This window comes from Sminthopsis crassicaudata, chromosome 1 (genome assembly GCF_048593235.1).
Source record: "Sminthopsis crassicaudata isolate SCR6 chromosome 1, ASM4859323v1, whole genome shotgun sequence".
NCBI lineage: Eukaryota > Metazoa > Chordata > Mammalia > Dasyuromorphia > Dasyuridae > Sminthopsis > Sminthopsis crassicaudata.
Window position 1 is genome coordinate 278,858,193 of NC_133617.1, and position 23,366 is coordinate 278,881,558.

Sequence of the window (23,366 nt, forward strand, 5' to 3'; positions counted from 1 at the left end):
TTTCAGAGAAAATACTTTCTTCATTCTAAGGTGGCAAAAAATTATCCCCCAATAGGTAGGTAGGGTAAGAGAATAACAAATTGCTTTCAACAAATAAGTCTCTAGGCTCAGATGAATTACATTGCCAGTAACTAACTGGTGGGTGTTATTGCTGAGCCATTACCAGGGATCTCTGAAGATGGTGGAGAACAGGAGGAAAGCTACAAGACTGAAGGCCAAATACTGCACAAATTAAAAAAAAAAGTAAGCAAGAGAATGAAATCAATAAATGACAGATTTGTCATCCTGATTTCAATTCCTGGCAAAATTTTGTAATATATTATGATCAAAACAATACAGTATGACTTGATCAATAATAGGTCAAGTCAAATCATCATCATTTACTTTTTTTGGTGAGGGTTAGAAGATAATTTTATTTAGATTTTATAAAAGCATTTAAGAAAGACTCATTCTATTCTGTAGAAAAGATAAAAGAAATGTGGGCTCGAAGTTGTTTTAATGATTCAGAATGAGCTCAGAAAAATCTCTAGTGAAGGAAATCTAAGGGATCTGTAGGTAGCTGGGTGACATACTGTTTTAAGTATAGGATTTGGAGTCAGGAAGACCTAAGTTTGAATATTTATTAGGTGTATGACTCTGGGAAAGTTGCTTAAAATCTGCCTCCATTTCTTCATTAGTAAAATGGGATAATTGCTCCTAATTCTAAGTGTAATTGTGAAGATGAAATGAAATTATATATTTCAAGCTCTCTTCAAATCTTAAAGCATTATGTAAATGTTAATTATTATTATTGTAATCTTGGGCTTGTGATAAATGTTCAAGTTGTTTTTACCAATGACTTGGACAAAAGCTTTCATGGCATACGTATAAACTGGCAGATGACAAAAAGTTAGGAAGGGCAACTAATATATTGGATAAAAGAATGAGAACCCCAAAAGATCCTGAAAAGCTAAACACAGGATGAAATGCAATGGAGATTTTTTTTTCCTGCTTTAATTTTCTTTTTCTTTTTTTTTAAATTTTATTATATATTTTTTTATATTATCCCTTGTATTCATTTTTCCAAATTATCCTCCCCCTCCCTCTACTCCCTCCCCCCGATGACAGGCAATCCCATACATTTTACATGTGTTACAATATAACCTAGATACAATACATGTGTGTAAATACCATTTTCTTGTTGCACAATAAGCATTAGATTCCGAAGGTATAAGTAACCTGGGCAGACAGATATTAGTGCTAACAATTTACAATCACTTCCCAGTGTTTCTTCTCTGGGTGTAGCTACCTCTGTCCATCATTGATCAACTGGAAGTGAGTTGGATCTTCTTTATGTTGAAGATTTCCACTTCCATCAGAATATATCCTCATACAGTATTATTGTTGAAGTGTATAGTGATCTTCTGGTTCTGCTCATTTCACTCAGCATCAGTTGATGTTAAGTCTCTCCAGGCTTCTCTGTATTCCTCCTGTTGGTCATTTCTTACAGAGCAATAATATTCCATAACCTTCATATACCATAATTTACCCAACCATTCTCCAATTGATGGACATCCATTCATCTTCCAATTTCTAGCTACAACAAAAAGAGCTGCCACAAACATTTTGGCACATACAGGTCTCTTTCCGCTCTTTAGTATTTCTTTGGGATATAAGCCCAGTAGTAGTACTGCTGGATCAAAGGGTATGCACAGTTTGATAACTTTTTGGGCATAGTTCCAAATTGCTCTCCAGAATGGCCAGATTCTTTCACAACTCCACCAGCAATGTATTAGTGTCCCAGTTTCCCCACATCCCCTCCAACATTCATCATTATTTGTTCCTGTCATCTTAGCCAATCTGACAGGTGTGTAGTGGTATCTCAGAGTTGTCTTAATTTACATTTCTCTGATCAGTAGTGATTTGGAACACTTTCATATGAGTGGATATAGTTTCAATTTCAGCATCTGAGAATTGTCTGTTCATATCCTTTGACCATTTATCAATTGGAGAATGGTTCGGTTTCTTATAAATTAGGGTCAGTTCTCTATATATTTTGGAAATGAGACCTTTGTCAGAACCTTTACTTTTAAAAATATTTTCCCAATTTGTTACTTCCCTTCTAATCTTGTTTGCATTAGTATTTTTTGTACAGAAACTTTTTAGTTTGATGTAACCAAAATCTTCTATTTTGTGATCAATAATGATCTCTAGTTCTCCTCTGGTCATAAATTCCTTCCTCCTCCACAGGTCTGAGAGGTAGACTATCCTCTGTTCCTCTAATCTATTTATTATCTCATTCTTTATGCCTACATCATGGACCCATTTTGATCTTATCTTGGTATATGGTGTTAAGTGTGGATCCATATCTAATTTCTGCCATATTAATTTCCAGTTTTCCCAACAGTTTTTTGCAATGGAGATTTTTAATAAAGATCAACATAAAATCTTAATTTTGAACTTCACAAGTATAATATGGAAGAAATATGAGTAGGCAACAGTTTATGTGAGAAAAATTTGGAGATTTTCATGGACATAGTTTGATATGAATACTATAAAATGCTAGCTCCCCCCGCAAAGGTAAATTTTAGACTAAGAAAGACATATTATTCATAATTGGGGAGGATGGTTATAGTGCTACTGTATTGTATATAAATAATGTTAAACTGGGCAGTGTTCAGATAAGGGTAACTTGAAGAGTGAAGTTGATGCAAATTGTGTCTTCTTTGACTTTTGGGGGGAAATGATGGGGATGAACCCTGAAACCGTCCAAACTCTCCTCTGTGAGAGACCCACCCTCAGGGAATCAAGTTAAGTGGTCTCTATCAATTGAGATCTTGGCCAGGGATATGCTTGCATCCTCTACTAAGTTGAAGATTAGTCCAGAACCACTCCCAGTAGCTCAAACTTCCAAGATAAGTAATCTCTTTTCAATTTGATTTATAGGCCCGAGGGCATTGACAACAGTGAGGAAATTTCATTCAATTTTGAATTGAAGCCAGAGTCTCAGACAGATAATAAAAGATAACTCTGAACCCCCAATCTTTGCAGAAGTCTGAAATAGGATTATGCTTGCCAAAGAAGCTGTTTTCTTGGAAAGCTGCTCTGCCAGGACTTTTGCCTACTGTGAAGATATTCTCTTCTCAGTTAACCTTTGATATCTTCCTAACAGGATCTTGCCACTAAGAAGTCTGTCTTCCTAGCAAAGCTGACTTATCAGTGCCAATAAATGTCTTTTTGCCACACAGATTTCGGGTTTGCGAATTCTTTTAGTATAGGACCTACGCCTCCAACCAGAGGGGATTTCTCACCCCAATTCTCGTACCTCTTCACTACCACTAACCTTATCATTTGCACCTCATCAAAGTCATTTAAGACAAGAAATTCATATAAAGGAATTATAGATGAATAGCCTAAATAATAAAAAGTCTTAGGGGAAACTTGACAACTATCTTCAAGTATTTGAAAGAGGAAAATGAACTTTCTACAAGGTTCCACAGGTCAGAATAGGAGAGAATTATGTTAGTTAGTTTTTGCTTGATAGAAGGAAAAATTTCAACAGAGTTGTCAAAAGTAAATGGTTATCTAGAGAGGTGATGTCACTGTCTCCTAGTAAAAGCTATAAGACCAATTGTTCAACAGAGGGAGGGAATTCTTGTTCAGTTGTGAGCTATGCCAGATGGACTTCCATTCTGTAAAGGGGACTTATTAGAGCTCCACAGAAAAATCTTTCACGGAAATGAATGTTTATGTAAATACTGATTAGAAAGAAGCAAAGAAAAAATTTAAAAGCACAGTAACTAAGTTTCTGATTTCTAATTTTTTACAAAATGGATGTAAGCAACTCCTGTGTTCTTCCTTTCCTCATATGGGGACCTCTGCTTTGTTTTACCTTCTCTCTCAGCTTGCTTCTAAAAGTCAGAGACTTCTACGTCCTAGGTTTGTGCAGATTGGGTCTGAGGTGCCTGAATAACAGTAGCCTCCAGAAGAATGGAGTCCCCATTTTTTCCAATACCACTGTTATTTCTCCAGCCCCAGCATACATCAATATAGACTCAACTGTCCTGCCCTGTCCTTCCCTTTCCCATTCTAACTCTTATCACCTTCCACCCATGCCAGATCTTATCCTGCTCTGTTTCCCAGAGCTCTTGCAGCAATTCCTAGAGTTGACTACTCAGAAAAGTTGAATCAAGCAAATTTTAAAAAAATGAAATACTTATGATTAATGCTTTCAGTCCTTTTTTGCACTCAAAGACCTCACATTGGCATCTAGATGCAATGAGAAAGATTCCCTTTACCCCATGTTTCCTTGTAATTTCTATTAAAAAAAAAGAAAAAAGAAAAAAAGAAAAACCCAAATACCAGTAGGATTCTTCAAACTGACTGTATATGCTTCCTTCAGAATGGGAAAAGTAAGAGGAAAGTTATAAATTGCATTCTATTATGTAAGGGACTGGGGGACAGGGAAGAGAAATTCCATTTGAAAATAGGAGGTGACAGTAACAGCAAGAATGCGCGATGATTTGGTTCTTTTCAGTGGTTCAGTGATCCAAAGTGTGTGGAATTAACTGAGTTAATAATTAATAATTAATAAATAATAATAATAATAATAAATAATTTAAAAGAGACACTCTCATGGGAATATAGCCTTAATTGTGACTTGAGACTTTATAATAACAGAGCTATAGCTAAAAGTTGCAAGTGTTTGTCCGGCCTGTTTCCCATCACCTCTTAATTAGTATTTAAGTACTTCTTTTAAAGGTGATGATGGCTATGAATTCTCTTATTTGAGGATATCTACAGGTACTGCAGTTCTTTAGATAAATTTAAATTAAAAGCTTATTATTACTGACTTGTATTCTTTTGTTTTTGGGTTAGATTGTGATTAGAATGTAGATCTGTGATTAGAATGTAAGTCTGGACTTCCCCAAACAATGGAGAAAAGGCCTGACTTTTGTGTTCAGGGTATTTAATCTTGTGTTTTATATTTACTTTGTATTCCTTTTTATTGACAAACATCTTGTCAGATGGGAGATGCTCTTTCTCCTTAGATTATAACAACATCCTTTTTGCTTTTTTTTTTTTTACTCTGAGAGTCTCTGATTGTTTTTGTGATTGATACTGTCCCACACATAAAGCAGTTCCAATAAAGTTGGACAGAAAATGCCATCTGCATCCAGAAAAAGAACTGAGACTGAATGTAAAACTATGCATGCTATATTCACTTCTTTTTTCTGTTTTTTTTATGTGTCATGGTTTTTCCCTTTTGCACTGATTTTTCTCTTCTAACAAGATTCATAAAGATTCTTGGTGGTCTAGAGGTTAGTGGCTATAAGAGAGTTATTAAGAATCTCCATTAAATCAGCTTCAGGTTTTAAAGAGTGAAAGAATTCACCCATTCCCAAATATTAGTTGCAAAATGAAAATTATTGTCTGATAGAAATCATTTTACCAGGAGACTGACCTCTATAGTGGCAGATCATGGAAAATGCAGTTTTGTACTGAGAATGATGTTCTCAGTGGACAAAAAGTCCTGGGAGCAAAGGGAGCTACCAAGGTCCATGTGCTAAGACTTTAGTTGATGGAAGCTTATTATATTGGGTATCTTGGTGGGGGCTGGGCAGCCGGAGCAAGTCAGAATGGGGGCTGGGATAACCCCGGATCTCCTATTGGAATTCAAAGGAATGCTTTTTGACCAGGATTTGTAATTGAATCAAAGGCTCTGGCATCCTGGAAAGACAACTTGTCTGGGGAGGATATGCCTCAGCCAGGAAGGGCTGGGAATCTGAAAGGAATCCCAGATCAATAGGAAATAGTTTCTTAAAGGGACTACAACCCACTTCAACACTAGAAAGAGCAATTGTTAGGATCTTTGAAAGAAAAGTAAGGAAGGAGTATAGTTCCAAATGACTACCCAGAATTGTTGAATCAATTCATAGCTCTTCCAATAGTGCATTATGAGCCCATTCTCTCACAACCAACTCTCACAACAACTCATTCAACAATGACTATTTTCTTCTTTTGAAATCTTGACCTATATGTCCAGGAACCATTGAAGTGAAGAACTGTAAACAAAACAGTCCATCATTTAGGTGAAAAGCTGAAGAAATTTTGTCATATAAATGAATTATAATTGTGCCATAAGGAATGATAAGATACTAGCTCTGTGACTCCAGGCAAGACATTTATTCTTTTAAGATTCTAAATTGGAGAGGATATCAATCTTTATTATAGAGGGAATTTCTTATCTGGCAGTTCCCTATACTGATGAAATATAATCTTTGTAGTCTTCTTATATCTTATTCCCTACTCTGTACTCTTGGACCCCAGCTGTGGCTCAATAGGGACTTTCAAGAGATTCCTGATGAAATCTATCTCCTACATTTGAGCAGAAAGGTAATGAACTAAAGATGAAGAATGAGATTTGCTTTCTCAAGAATATTTGCTAACATGGATAGAGGAGAGAAGCCTCACCTTGCTAAGAAATAATGTTAGTAATAGTAAGTATGTGAGTAAGAGAAACACAAATGAAAACAAAAAGGCAAAATATAACTTTGTTACTATCTTGCTAAATATTATACACATACACACACATACTTTCAATAAAACTAAACTACAAAACAATTCAATTTCTCAAACAAGTCTTTCTTGTTCCTAATAAACTGAAGTATGCATTTGTTTATAATAAAGTTAATAACAAGGTTTGCTGATAACTTCAAGATAAAAAAGGGAAATTTAAGTTAATAAAAATGTTAAAGAGGGAAACTGACTCAGGCACCAAAGCTTCTGTAGTGACTTCAAGAAGTTTCCCATAGCTTTTAAAAAATTTCCCTAAGTTCCAAAGCTCCTTTTTAGGTCTTTATTTGCATATTTCACCCTTCCCATAATCCTGGACCAAGGGAGCTATCATTGGTAGTGAAGAGTTGAAACTATAATTCGGGCACATTGCATAAAGTTAAATAGGCTTCTGTGGTTAGCTTGAGGACCTAATTACCATTTACAATAAGTTTAAAAAGGAAAATACTTTTCAGTTCCAAACAGTGAATATCTGGAAAATAGTTCTCATGGATCAGAAACTGTAGTTATCTCTTTTTGTAAATTTTTGATACCTATGAGAATTTGGGCAAGAGGTAAGATCTCTGGAATTCATTATTTCTTCTTTATAAATAATTCATTATGAAGTATTTATTAAGCACCAATTATGTGACAGGCATTTATGTGACAAGGGATTAGTAAGAGAGCTTTTGATTAATTTGATCCCTTTTTCCCTCCTGAAAAAGTTATACAATGATGGATCCCTTTAATGGATATAGAATAGCATATTGACACCTTACTGGTGGCTTCAGGAACAGGGGCTTCTTTCTGATGACTGGTTAATGGAGATTCAGGAGGATATACTCTTGTCAGGGAAAATGCTCTTCCATTTGAGATATATGAGAATAAGAAAGCATCCCATCACCCCCTTTTTTTCTTTTCTTTACCTTAGTTTTGTTCATTGGACTTTTGGAAGGTCTGGTGTCTGAACTCTAGCTGTTGGATTTAAAGTGACCAGTGAAGCTACTCTCAAATCTGCTGCCACCTAGAAAACTCCTTTATCTACTAGTGACTTGTAGTCTAAGAAATCTGGGAAGATATATAATGAAGTGACTAATTATCCATACAATAACATATCATAAAGAGAAAGAACTTTGAAAGATTTTGGAATACTGATCAATATCTGATGAAATGTTTCTCATGATTGATATTTGTTTTCAATGTGTCCAATGTAGGAATATTCAACATGTTTACTTGACTGAACATTTCTAAGTGGTGTTTAGCCTTTCTCAATTAGGCAAAAGGGGAAGATGAGATGGGAAGCAGAGACATTGGATTTTCTTTAAAAGAGGGGAAAAAATGGCCATGTTTTGAGATCATGCTGCCTAGGGAATTAAAAATCCCCTTTCTTCTCTATAATAAGTTGGGATTTAGAATCACATCCCTGAATTGAACTACAGGCAGAGTTCAGTATGACTCAGTGCTATATACTTTGAAAATTGTAATTTGCTACTCTTATTGCTGAGAAGGAATTCTCTCATTCTACTTTATGTTGTATTTTGGAAGAAGAGATAAGGTGGAAGGAGATAATAAGATAAAAGGTAAGAAATGAGATCTAAAAGTAAAAGTTACAGAGGTTGAGGGGTTGAGGTCAATTTGTTTTAATAAACCATGAAGTATACTGATATTTTGTCAGCCAATCAATGAGTTCCTTTGTGTTCCATCAATTGCCAGGAAATAATGGCCCAAACCCTATGATCTCATCCGTTTGATTGGGGAACTCTTCAATTTGATCAGGATCCCACATCTTACAATCTTAAAAGGTTATTTAGGAAATCCCTTAATTTAATTGAGGTCTCTTCCAATTAATCCCCCTTAAAGTAACTTGCAGGAAAAGCATATGGTGAAGAGTCTATGCTCGCTCAGGTAAAACTTAAAAGAGGGGAATTCTAGGATCTTGAGTCCTTGAAAATGAAGGTTCTTCACTACATAGAATTCCCAATCCCTCTATTTTTGTCTGCCTACATTTTTGATTTCCTTCACAGGTTAATTTTGATTTCCTTCACAGGACTATTTCAAAGTCCGATTCTTTTTGTACAGCAAAATAAATGTATAGACATGTATACATATATTGAATTTAACATATACTTTAACATATTTAACATGTATTGGTCAACCTGCCATCTGGGGTAGGGGGTGGGGAGAAGAGAGGAAAAGTTGCAACAAAAGATTTTGCAATTGTCAATGCTGAAAAATTACCCATGCATATATCTTGTAAATAAAAAGCTGTAATAAAAAAGTTTTTTTTTAAATAAAAAAATTAAAATAAAAAAGAAAATGAAGGTTCTTGAGTTCCTAAGAAAACAAGAGATCCTAAATTTTAGTCAGACTTTCCGGAGTGAAAACAGTTCCTTTAGTGTTTTTCTTTGAGAAGAGGATTTCCAAAGAGGACTGGCTTAAGTCTGAAGGACTAAATTAAGCCAAGAGAAGTTAGTGCCAGGCACTGTACTAATATGGGGAATTCAAAACAAAGCAAAAGACAGTCCCTGCTCTCTGTTAAAAACTGTAAAAGGTGTTAAGATAAAGGACTCCAGGGACAAACACCAAAAGAAATTCATAAGATTTAAAGTTAGAAAATATCTTTAAAGGTCATCTAGGTCAGCCCTTTCATTTTACAAATCACTCAGCGCCCCAGGGGTCATTCCCCGTGCTGATAGGCCTAGATATAATCCTAAAGGCCCTAAAAGTTGAGATTCTCTCTCTGGTTTATTAATTCTTTCTTAAAATAAAACTCCAAGAAAATCTGAGTAAAGTTAAACTCTTAATTCCAGTCCAGGTTTCCCCAAATGTGGGTAGTAGTCCTTTCCCACAAAATTACACAGTGTTTGGGTATCCTGCATATATCCATCTACCACAGAAAATGCCTAAGACATAAACTCAGGAACAAATATGGAAACATTAGACATTTAAATATCCCATGTACCTCAACCTCACCCATACTCCAGAAAGTAAAGACATTTTGTATGCGTGCTGAACAAATACTCCCCCATTTATTCCCAAAACAATATTATACAATTAATAGTAATAAAATGAAAAATTACCAAGATTTCCTAGCCTCTCTTGGCTTAATTTTAAACCTATACAATAGTATGTGTATACAGACAGACACAAATATATACACATATATGTACACACACAAACATATATACGAATGCCTGAGTTTCTAAACTTTTTCTGTGTTGTCTGCTAATCCACATGGTGTTCCAGTTTCTGCAAAACTCCCCCCAAATTCCCATTTAATTTCTTAATGGCTTGTGATACATCAAAACTGTGATGGGGAAAGTCATAAGGTAGAAAGGATAACTGTACTTCACACATTAAACTTAACTCTTCCTTCCCTCCCCTTCCCCAATGGGGCTTCTCCCTCTGATTTGCTGGTTTCTTCAAAACCTTCATTTTAAAGGGTAGGGCCAGGGCAGCTAAATCTTCAATCCAGTCTGCATTCTCAACCCTCCTGGATTTTTTTCTCTAAAATGCTGCTATGCCAAGGTACTTTTATAATCTTCCCCTCTCCTTCCTTTCAGTTTCCTTTTATGAGCTATCTTTCTCCATTAGAATTTAATTTTGAGAGCACTGACCATCTTTCTTTCTGTCTGTATTTGTAATCCTAGTACTTGGCATGGTGCCTGGTCTAGAAAGTAAACACCTGCTCATTAACTTGCTAATTTCTTAAAAAGACCAAAAAACCCTTTAAAAACAAATCTCTTAATACATATCTACATGGTATGACAAAACAAATTTCCACATTGGTGTTTTTCAAGTCTCATTTGAAGTATTTTAAGCTTATCATTGCTCAGAGTTCTCTCTTTAGACCTTCATTTTTTTGGATCACTGTATTGATAAAAACATTCTAAAGGCTTTCAGAGTTTTTCTCTATAATGTTGTCAGTTTATTCCTAGTTCTACTCCCTTTGCTCTGCACCATTCACAAAAGTCCTCCCAGCTTTGCTGTAATTACCCATTTCATCCTTTCTTACAACATTAGTATCTGCTGAAGCTGCTCCCTGGGAGGAGTGCTGCTCCAGTTTGGCATTTTGGCAACCTGCAACAAGTTGTTCTTTTTCTTTCATATTATAAAATTAACTCCCCCTCCTTGCTTGTTTCTTCTCCACTGTCAGTAGCAGGAGAACCACGAAGGCATTTTAGGGATGGTAACTGTGCTTCTCAGTAGCTGTTTGATTAAAAACCCTAAAAATAAGATTCTGTCTTCTTTACCTTCTAGACTATTTCATCATCCCAAAATTAAAGATAAAAGGAAAACAGAATTATAGATTTGTTTGATGATTATCATGCCTATGACATAAACAATGGACTTTTTTTGGGGTAGGGATTAAGAATAATTTATAGATTTTTTTTTTTTTAAACAGGCCATGGGTTCATAGTCGCTTTGTGTTATGAGAAGACATATTACTTCCATATTACAGATGAGAAAACAGAGATGTGGTGAAATTAATTACTTGCTCAAAGTCAAAAGCTTGTAAATGGCAGAGCTGAATAGGTCTCTTTACTCCTAATCTAGTTCTTTCTGCTTCATAAACCCTAAAGAGTTTATAGAATCAAAATACCCGAGAAATACTATCTTAAGCCAGATTTCTTAGGAATGATAGTATTTTTTTAGAAACTGACAAGTTCAGTATTTATCACTATATTATAATCTTCTTATGTTTGCAGATAGATATTTACTTACCTCTCAGATTCCTTTTTAGATACTTTTAACAAAATGCAACGTCCTTAGGGACAGAACTCAACGAAATATATTTATCACAGTGTATTTTTTAAAAACTTCACCCCATTACCCAACAAATGGGTACACACAACTTGAAACCAATTGCCTACCTGGATATATCAAATCAGCTTTAACCTTTAATAGCTTTTCTAAGGACTTCATGTAATCATAAAGATCTTCAAATATTGTTGTTCCTTCTCCTAGAATGCAGTCTCCAGAAAAGATAGCATTTTCTTCTTCTAAAAGAAGAGCCATATGATCATCAGTGTGTCCAGGTGTATATAGAATTCTGGTTAACAAAAGAAACAGTCATAAGCAATCATGGTACTTTAGAGTCAGCAGCAATAATGAGAAATCAAGTAATACACATCTAATACACACCTCTGCTTCAAGTAAGATCAAAGAAACTATCTTCTTCTAAAGGTGGTAGTTATAGTATTACTGGAAAACCCTTTTGGGAATTAGCAACGGTCATGATCGAAAAGAATCATTTGCATGTGGTATGGGGAGTGTAACATAGTTAACTGGGCATTGCACTTAAGACATTTAATAACCTAGTGACTAAGATAAGTCACTTAACAACCTCACTCAGCCTCAGTTTCCTCATGATCCCTCTTTTCTTATGCTTAAGTACCTTCTCAGTAGTTAGTGCTAAGAATAAAATATCTTCTTTGCCTTCAAAAGATTTAACATGATAATAGCATTTTAGAGTTTGCAAATTACTTTACATGTACTCTTATTTTGATCTTCACAACCCTGCTAGGTGAGACCTATTATGCCCACTTTACAGATGAGAAAACATACTGGAATCTAAGTGACTTGTCCAGGGTCACACGGTTAGTTAAGTATCTGAGGCAGGATTCTAATTCCTTTCCTGCTTGTGCTGTTGATTCTTAGAATTTCAACACCATGACTTAGCTACCTTCTCACTGGAATATTATAGAACCATACCAGTCCTGTTCTACCAGAGGCAAGTTCTTCCTGAGATCTTCCATAGTGGGGATAGGCCTAGAAAGACCTTTCTTATCTAACGGATGCTTCTATTTATTTTCCTCTTTTTACTTTATGTGCACCTTTTCCCATTAGAACTACCCGAACTGCCTCAGATCTTCTTGACTTCAAATCCAGTGCTCTATCCACAGCAGTAACTTCTTGTCTTTAAAATAAGATTGTGCTTACTACAATCTGTATCTTATGTTCTGTTGATAAATCTGTGATATAAATTCAGGATATCTATTCTTTATATTCTATATAAGAATTATATAAACACATGTTTATGAACCTCATTACACACATATTCACAAATGTTTTAGACTTCATCCAAAGTATGAATATACTGAAGTATGTAAAGTACCACTGTTATATGGCAGTCGCATACAAAAGACACCGAGGACAGCATTAGAAAGCTCTTGTGTGGCAAAAATCAGATTGTCCTTTGGTATTTCTGCTTGGCTAAACTGGTAAATGGGCTTAGTTAAGGCATCTTCTTACATGAGGGCTACACACGCATACACACACAATTTATGAAAATATTAAAATACATTTTATTTAGCTAAATTACTTAGTTTAAAAAACACTCTAATCAACTTTGAAAACATTTAATTTTATTATAACTATATATGTATACACACACACACACACACACACATATATATATATAATTACACATGCACACCTACACACATACCTCTCTCCACTAAAAATCCTCCCAGGGCCTCATCTTATTGTGGAATTTTCTCTAATTTGTTGGAAAGTCTGACAACAGACTCTGTTCAACAGAGTAAAATCTAGTAGGTTTTGCCAAACTGTAAAGGTTTTAAATGTGGGCCAGGTCATAACATTGTTACTCTCTGAAAATCCAGCCTGAGTTAGAGGAGTTCATTACCAGACATATGGACACCAATTGATGAAATTTTTTTTGTCACAATAACTCAGAGACCATTTTCTAAGATTTTTATGGGTACCTGAACAGATGAAATAATATATCCCTTTTAAATATCAAAGTTAATTTCTCAATGACTGAATTTTTTTGATGACATAATTATAGATTGGGATTCCCATGCCAGGACCCCTCTTCCCCTTTTCACTTTTTTTTTTTTTTAAACTATTAAGAAGCACCCTGTTTTCCAGAGCTAAGCCTCAGCAAGCAAGCTGCATTCTGAGCTTGACATAACAACAATCCTTTGTGTTCACCCTTTGGATAAACTTTGCTTTAGCATAAGCCCAGAATTGTTTTATATCGGCTCCAGATGATCCCCGAACTCAGAAAAGCACCTATAAAAACTACATTCTGGTCATGAAGCTCTGCTATGATTCAAGGTTTTTGCTTATTGATAATGTTTTGCCTTCATTGTTATAGATACAGCTCACTGAGTACCTACTGCCATTTGTATCAAAGCCTGATCTTGCAGGAGGTGGAGACATATTGAGATGTCCTCAATATCAGAGCAGTCCCCAGCATGTGTCTAGTTTTTTGCCTTGAAAGGAGTACAGAAAACCTTCTGCTTATAACCACTATTAGCTCTTTGGTTTTATTTTATTCAGACTTAACAGTAATTGTGATAACCTTTGTGAGCTCTTTATTTTTCTTCTTCACAGAGTTAGCAGTAATTGTCTAATCTCTGTGGCTCTTTGATCATTTATTTTCAGGGTTTGACAAGATTCATGTAATATTTAAAAAAAAAAGTTCAACATGTGGCTTGCTCAGTTAAAAAAAAAAGTCTACCATTTGCTTATAATTTTCTTATCCTGTGTACCTAAAGGATGAACAACATTTTTATTTCTGGGTTTTTAGTATAGCCCTAGCTTCTTGTCTGAATGTCATACTTCCAATTCCAACTGTCTACAGATATTTTCATCTGAAATACCAAAGGTCCAAACCAAATTCAGCATAGCTCCCTTCAAACCTCTCCCTACTCCTGAATTTCTATTATTTCTGTTAATAGCATTATTATTGTCTTAATCCTTAAGCTCAATGATTTGAAACTGCCTATGACTTATTCATCTCCCTCTAGGATTGAATTAATTTTGAAGTCCTGTTAAGTCTTCTTCTACAACTCTGTGTATTGTTCTTTCTCTTTTGAGAAAACTACTCTCTCAAAGGATGATTAATGGACTCTTAATTGCTAAATCGAATGGCCTTTTCTTTATCTTCTTCCCTTTTACCTTTCTTCAGCTCTGGGTCATCCCTTTTTCTAGTAATTACCCTGACCTCTTGTGACAATGCTTTTTTTTGTTGTTTTTTTCTGGCTTTTCTTTCACCTTCTGCTCTCCTCAGGCTCTGTTCTGTGACCCCTTCCCTTTCTACATCTCTTGACAATCTTACTCATTCTAGTAGAATCAGTGATAGCATCTATGCAGATTAATTCTAAATTCATCTAAGTCTAAGGTCTTACTTGAACTCCAGTTATCTCCAACTGTCAGATGGACATCTTTATCTGTATTTCTTTCCAGCTCCAGAAATATATACATGTCTAAAACCAAACTAATTACTTTCATACTCTAAACTATTTTTCTCTTCTACATTTCCCGATTTCTGGTGACAACACCCATCATCACAGTCACCCCAGATGTGATAATTACTCCTATTTCCATCACCCCCTGTCCAATTGATTACCATAGCCTGTTCTACATTTACTATATCTTTTGAATATCCTCAACTCACATTGCTGCCATGCTATTTCAGGTCCTCATTTTCACTTCCCTGGTCTAATATTAGAGCGTTATCATCTTCTTACTTCCAGTTTTTCTTTCTGTCATTCAAACAGATTCCAAAATAACCTTCCTAAGGCACAGTTCTGATCTGATCTCTGCTCTGCTTAGAGCAGAGCTCCTACAGGTTCCAGAATAAAACATATGTTTTGTTTCTTTGGCATTTAAAGCTCTCTGTAACTTAATTCCACCTGCTTCATACCATTTCCCTTAAAATAATCTCCTGACAAACTACCACCATACAGATCATCCTTCATTTCTGGAGCATACTCTCTTTTTGTCTCTGTCTTTGAGTTTTTAAATTCCTTCAAAATATGGATGACACCTTTCCTTAATCTTTCTCACATGAAAGCATTCTTTCTCTTCTTGTATAGTTTTAGAAAAGCATTCTGTTTTTGCCCTTTTATTTCCTACTTTGTATCATACTGATTTGTATATATAGAATATTCTTTCAATAAGTACTCTTTGGTTTGGTCTTTGCATCTCCTGAATTTACCACTTGTGCTTCATACTTAATAAGTACTTAAAACCCTTATTCATCTAAATTTCTCCATTTCAACAACATCACCATGAGTGTGGTCTCTAATTCCTTATTATTTGGATTGTTACAATAGTGATTTAACATTTCTTCGAGTTACTACATTATAATCTAACTTGCACACTGCAACCAAATTAGTCTTCTTATTAAACAACTTTTATCATGTTTCTAGCATGCGCTAAAAACAACAACAAAACAAAAAAACAAAAACCAAACACCTTCACTGACTTATTGCTTATCAAATAAAACTCCATAAAGATACCAAGCAAGGAAAGCACGTATATTAGTGGTCCTCAAACTTTTTAAATAGGGGCCAGTTCACTCCCTCAGACTGTTGGAGGGCTGGACTATAGTTAAAAACAAAAACTCACACTCTATCTCCGCCCCTTAGCCCATTTGCCATAACTTGGAGGGCCACATAAACGTCCTCAGCGGGCCACATCTGGCCCGCAGGCTGTAGTTTGAGAACCCCTGACTTATATAATCTGCCTCCAATGCCCCTTTCCTAGCTTACCTTAGCATACTTTCTTCATTTATCCCAAACTAATGAAACTAGATTGATGTTTCTTAAACATATTCTGCAATTTCTTTAATCATGTGCCTCTGCTCAACCAAACCCTAGGACGTGGATGTCTTCTATTTTCATTGAAATATCATCTATTCATGGCTAGAAACTGGAAAATGAATGGATGCCCATCAATTGGAGGATGGTTGGGTAAATTGTGCTACATGAATGTTATGGAATATTATTGTTCTGTAGGAAATGACCAGCAGGATGAATACAGAGAGGCCTGGAGAGACTTAAATCAACTGATGCTGAGTGAAATGAGCAGAACCAGGAGATCATTATACACTTCAACAACAATACTGTATGAAGATATATTCTGATTGAAATGGATATCTTTGACAAAGAAAAGATCTAATTCAGTTCTGATTGATCAATGATGATCAGAATCAGCTACACCCAGAGAAGGAACACTGGGAAATGAATGTGGACTACTTGCATTTTTGTTTTTCTTCCTAGGTTATTTTTACCTTCTGAATCCAATTCTTCTTGTCCAACAAGAGAACTGTACATTTCTGCACACATATATTCTATCTAGGATATACTATAACATATTTAACATGTATAAGACCTCCTGCCATTTAAGGGAGAGAGTGGAGGGAGGGAAAGGAAAAGTTGGAACAGAAGTGAATGCAAGGGATAATTTGTAAAAAATTACCCATGCATATGTCCTATCAATAAAAAGTTATTTTAAAAAAAGAAATATCATCTATTCTTCGGGATCTAACTCAAATGTTATTTCTTCTATAAGCTACCTCCCCCATTCTCCCAAGTATTCTTTTGCTTTTCTGAATTCTTACTGCATTTCTTATTGTTTTGTGCACATAAAGTCATAACAGAGCTGGAAGGAACTTTAGGGATGGAGGATAACTTTCTGGTTTTACGGAGAAACTGAGGTCCTTATAGGTTAAATTATGTGTCCAGGCTCACAGAGATTGTGAATGTTTGAGACTGTATTCAAACCTGGGTATTCCTGACTCCGAGTACAGTGCTCCTATATCATACTGTCACATCTTCTCTTTCATACAAGGATCAAAGGCATAATTATATTACATAATCTTGCCACATTTTAATAAAATGTCTTCATGACTTGCTATGGCTGAATAAATAAATCATTACCTACTGATCAACTTAGCTTAGCTAGGTTCAAGATAGGAAACACATAATTCATTGATGGGTTCAAGTTTAAGCCTTTCCAATTTGACAGAGCTTATACTTCTTTGGTAAGGCTTGAGAATACCAGATTTTCTTTGCTGGAATGCTTGAGTGGAATAAGACTTCATTTGAAATGATGATGGTTAGACTGGCCTGAGGCACCACCTCCTAATAACAAAGGTTATTTGGCTAGATATGTTTTCTGGGAACTTGTAACTGATGGGCAAACAAAACTACATTATAAAGATCTTAAAGGCTATAACTAAAACCTAAAGGCTTTTAAGAAACTGAAAAGATCTTAAGTTTTCCTTTTATTTAAATGCTAAAAATCAATCCATTAAATATTTGATTTGCCCTTTGTAAAATGGTTTCAAAAAATTTTGTATTTAAGTATGATACAGTGAAGATGAAAAATAACACACAGGTGCAATGTAATTTGAACTGATGTCTGCCAAATATATAAATCAAATTTTCTGCTTTACAAGATAAATGTAGCATAGGATAACCCTAGGGCATACATCAGTTGAATCCATTGGAAAATAAAGAGTGATTCATAAGGACTCGCAATGGCCAATATTTCTGCAGTCTTATTTAATGAACTGTCAGGTTTCCTTAAAAATATTCAAGGTTATGTGAGAATATTTCATAATTTTTTTATAATTCAAATCCAGTAAATATCTTTCTTCTGATGGGCATGTTGAATTCTTAGGATAAAAAAGAAATTTTCTTTTTTGTAATTTCTTTCAGCATGTTTAGGTACTTACACTAGATTATAGGGGAATACATTTCAAAAAAGTTAAGAAAAGTGCAGATTTAAGTCTATGGCTATAAAACTATGAAAATGATACTGGTAGTACCTATCTTGGGAAAACTATGAAGCCAAGTGAGATAATATACTTTGCAAACATTCTATAAATGTCGGATATTATTGCTTTTACTTCCAATAAAATGCAAGGTCACGTTCAGAAACTCGTTTAGAGGATTTTTCCCTCTTCGATTGCAACAAAAGGCTATATTATACTTCCCCCCCTTTCCATTTTGAGGGTTTCCTATTATATTTCCCTAGGGGCACATGCAATAAATACTATTACTGTTGCTGATCCTCATTTTGAAGAGGATCAGTGACACCAAGAGGGTGATGACTTGACTTCTGAGTGAACTGGATTTAAGTGAAGCAGAGTTACACAAAGTTGTAATCTTTTTCTCTTCCAGAGTCATCAACATTCAGCAAGATAAAAGTCATGATTACTAGTGATGGGATGCACTGGGATGCAGTGGATGACTCTGGTGTCTCTGATGTCTGATCAAGCTCTAAGTGCTCCATAGTGCCTGCTTCATCCGCCTTCATGGCTGCTGGAACAAATTATTCTCAACTGTCTATCCTTACCTGCTTGGAATAGATAATCCCCTAACTCATAATGGATTTGAGGCCTACTGGCTACCCTTAATCTGGGTTAGTCCATTTGCTGAGAAGGTATACATGCTGCTCAGGTGTATGAGCATCTCAGGTATGAGCACTTGTCAAGCCCTTTTCAGGGCTGCTCATCAACTTTTAGTATCCATCTCTCAGCTAACTCTCACCTGTGGTTCCAAGAAATTGTAGAATGAGTAGACACCATGTTGCTATTCTACTATAATCATCACCACTACTACTACTTAATATTTAGGCAGGACTTTAAGGTTTACAAAATACTTCCCTTCCAAAAACCTTGTGAAGTAGGCAGTTCAAGTAGTTATTATCTTAATTTTAAATATAGGGAAACTGAGGCTGAGAATCTATGTGACTTGTTTCTGATTACATATCAGAGATAAGATCTAAACTCAGGTATTCTGAATTAAAATATAGTACTCTTTCCAGTAAAAAAGCCAATGTCAGAACTTACAAAGCTTTTGCTTTATTTACAAAACCTTTGCCTTCCAGCTTCTGTCCCTACCTGCTTGCCAAGGCAACCCCCATCCCTCTTCATCCACTAACTGGAACACCAATAGCTCATTTGATTAAATGCCTCAAGTTCCTTTATAATGAGGGGCTGCAGGTCCACAGATAGCATACCCCTAAAATTTAAGGTGAGGAATCAAAAATATTATCCTTTGAAATTGAACCTAATAAGAAGTAAAAACAAATGAGATTTTGCACAATTTTCTTGCTTTGTGAAAGGATTTGTAAATAAATTGTTTAAGAGAGTATATCCTAAGAAGTCATCATGCCCATTAGAAGAAAGAATATTTATTGGATTTCAAGCCAGAAGGCTTACATTTGAGTCCCAATTTCTGATACATATTAGGTATATGACCTTTGTGTAAATCATAACCTTTGGGATTCAAATTTTTCATCTTTAAAAGAAGTATTTTTTAAAATCTGCCTGACTAAATTGGCTGTTGTGAAGATTGTATAAGATAAAATATATAGAAATTCTTTGAAAGCTTTAAAATATTATATGACCAGTTAAGAAGTGGAAACAAAGATGTTCATCAATTGGGAAATAGCTGAATAACTTGAAGTTTATTGTTTAGTTATTTCAATCAAGTCCATTTGGGATTATCTTGGCAAAGACTCGAGTGGTTTGCCATTTCCTTGCCCAGATTAAGTAACTCACACAGCTAGTGTCTAAGGTCAAATATGAACTCAGGAAAAGGAATCTTCCAGTCTGCAGGGTATCCACTATGCCAAACAAATTGTGGTAAATGAATAAAATGAAATATCACTTTACTTTGCCTCTGATGCCTTGTTTTCAATTCCATAGAACAGGATTCATACCTGTCCTCTATTTCTTCTGCTGGGAACCCCATGTTGTAATGTCCCCTCTCCCCCTACTTCCTGCTACAGTTTGTGTATTGTTTCTTCCTTTTAGATTGTAAACTTCTTGAGGGCAAGGGCTGTCTTTATTTTATTAACTGTATCCCTAATGCTTAGCACAGTATTTGGCCCACAGTAGTCATTTAATAAATGTTTATTCTATTGGATTTATTGAATTATTGGGTACTGTATAAAACAATGAACATGATGAATATAAGAACAGCATGAAGATATAAACATTATATGTAAATATATAAACTATAATGCAAAGGAGAGTCAAGAAAACAATATATAAATATAAAAACTATGACAATGTAAATGGAATGTCACAAATTAATTGAAACTGAATATTTTAAAATTACAAAGAACAAGCTTGGCCCCAAAGAAGAGTTAAAAAAACAACTTCCTCCACCGTTTTGCAAAGTGGGGTGGAATGGAGTTTCTAGAGATGTAGAATACTGCTTATGTGTTCAGATTTTTTGATGTATTGATCAATTTGTTTCTTCCTGTTTTAAAAAAAAAATTCTTTTATACTGTATGGCTTACTGAGAGGCAGCAAAAGGGAAGGAGGACTTTTATGTGTTGTAAAAACAAAATATGTGACAAAATTTTATTTAAATTTAGATTAAATGTAATGACCAATTTTAGTTTCAGAGGGCCTACTTACTTCTACCCTTAGAGAGAGAGATGGTGGGTTACATGTATATAATTTTGCAACCACTGATAGGTGTGACAGATATGACAATCTGCTTTGTTTAGTTGTCTTTTTATTAGAGTTTTTCCTATGGCAAGTTTTGGGAAATGCCTGAGGTGTTAAAAAAAAAAGTACTGATAAAAAATTTTAAAAGAAAAAAAATCAAAGAAATATAAATTATTATCACTAAAAAGACTAAAATGTAACTAACATAAATTTTAAATTAGACTGATTTCACATTATTCCTTCTTATATTGTATATTCCAGTCAAACTGACTTTAATGTTCCTCTCACATAGCATTGTATCTCCATTTCTTAACCTTTACATAAGTTGTCCTTCATATGGAGGCCAAGGATTTGGAGGTGAAATGCTATGTATTAGAATAGTAAATTCACTATTTCTCATGATTCTTTGAATTTATTACATTTATCATTCTTTATGCCATAATAATATGTAATTAATTTCTAAAGTTTCTTCAGCCATCTTTCAGTTCTTGAGCTTACTTTGTTTCTAGCTTTTTGCTAACTTAATAAACCTTTAACCTTCTTAAACAGAGTACAACACATGATTTAACCTTTCCTTATTTAGTATTATCTTTAGGAAACTAAGTTGTTATACTGTTGTATAATAAATGCCCTTGGGAGCTCCTGATCTGTGGATGACTATTTGCTTTTCCATGAGAAAATCCTAAACTATTATGCTTCTTGAGCTCTTATGGCTGCTTCCACTCTATTTAGGAAGCAATTTTCTGATATTGATCTAGTTTTCCTAAGTGGTCCTTTCTACTGGGAAATAAATGTATTGATCATCCCACACTAATATTCCAATCTACTTAGTGCTTTATTTTTAAATGGAAATTAATAAGAAATCTAGGTTATATATTCTAATTGACTGTAAGTTTGGTTAATCTAGTTAAATAATGCTGTGACCTGATCACACTGATTAAAATAAATTGACTTTGTAAAACTGCAAAACTGAAGACCAAGACCTGAATCCATGGATCCTGTCAAGATGCAGATACAATCATAGATCCAAATAGTTATTTATAATTCATATATAACTATTAAATTAATTTAGAAAATAAATTACATAAAAATTAATTAATAATTACATATAAATTAATAATAAACATTACTTTGTTGATAAGACAGGATATTGGGATGTTCAGGTTAAACCTATGATACTTGCAAAGACTTCATGTGAGAACCAAAGCTTTAGAACTATTATCTTAAGAAAATCATTTTAAGAAACCCACCCAAAATCTCTAGGAAGATCCTATTAGACCATATTTTGTGATTACAGTTGAAAGAACATTGTACTAAAAGAAAGAGGAGTTCTAGGTGAATGCATGAGTATCCATTAATTCAACTTTACTTTTCTGCTCAACAGATTATAGAACCATAGATTTATAAATACTAAAGTAGGTGAATATAAGTTTTGATAAAGTTTTGATTTTCTTTGGATCGAATGTGAGTTTTTAAAAAACAACAGCTCATAAAACATTTAAGTATTTACCTAAGAGTGGCTCCTTCTGTATTAATTATATCTCCATCTTTTAGATAAACATATTTTTGATTGTTGTTTCCTATAACTTCTTCCTTGAAGGGATTGCGTGGAAGCTTTTTAATGCAATAATCGGTACCTGGTCACAAAATACATAAGTCACATTAAAAAAAATTCAAGTTATATACTTTAGAGGGCACTCAGAGTGTTATACTTCCAATTACCAGAAGGAAAAGGTTACTTTCTTACATTCCAAGGAAATGATGAAGGCTCAGAAAAACAGGAGATACCATAACTAGAGACAAAACCTAGAATGAGGCAATCAGAATTTTCTCATGGAGCACTGAATTTAGAGGACATCAATAACATTTGTAGTTTTTTAGCAAAAAAACAAAATCAAGACTTTAATTCCTAGTTGGCAAAAATAATTTTCAAAATGGGCTATTAGACTTTGATGTGAAATAAAGTTCATCTTCTGCTCCACTTTATTCTCCCTCGTAGTAAACCTTCACCACACCTGCCAATTGAAGGTGAGCTTGCCCAGAGGTGGTTTGTACTATCTGGGTGCCTTAGATGCAAAAATTCTTAATTGCAACTCTGCATAACAGCAGCATGTATCTAGAATGCTAGCTGCTTCTTGAACTTATAGATATTCTTCCCAGAACTTCCACATTTTTTAAGTCTTATAAGCATGCATATATCCAATCCCTTTTGTTAACATGCATTTGAGAAATAGTCCCTTCAAGTCTTAGCCAGCTTTGGAAACTTCTGGTGGCCAGCACTGGAGTCAGGAGAATCTGAGTTCAGATCTACCATCAGATACTGTGTTGACAGCTGTATGACCCACTTGGACAAAAATTAATCCTGATTGCTTCCAAAAACAAAACAAAAAAGCTTCTAGGTATTGCTGAGACAGTAATACAGACCCTTAAGATTAGTGTTTATAAAGGATTTTCCTGCTCTGAATTTTGAAGAAAAGACAACAATGTGGTGCTGATACTAGACAACTGAGACATAATATGGCTAAAGAGACATAAGGTTGGACTTGGGGTCAGGGAGAACTGGGTTTGAATTCTACTTTAGAAATTTATTAGCTGCATGACC

General features: G+C 34.7%; 1 protein-coding gene across 1 annotated transcript in view; it reads right to left on the minus strand.

The window, feature by feature from the left end:
* LACTB2 (lactamase beta 2) overlaps positions 1-23,366 on the minus strand; it is a 40,141-nt gene that overhangs the window by 6,698 nt on the left and 10,077 nt on the right. The window contains exons 3-4 of the mRNA XM_074278857.1: positions 22,275-22,401; positions 11,409-11,587 (exon numbers count right to left, since the gene is read on the minus strand). Of these exons, the coding sequence (XP_074134958.1) occupies positions 11,409-11,587; positions 22,275-22,401 (306 nt within the window). The remainder of the gene's footprint in view (positions 1-11,408; positions 11,588-22,274; positions 22,402-23,366) is intronic.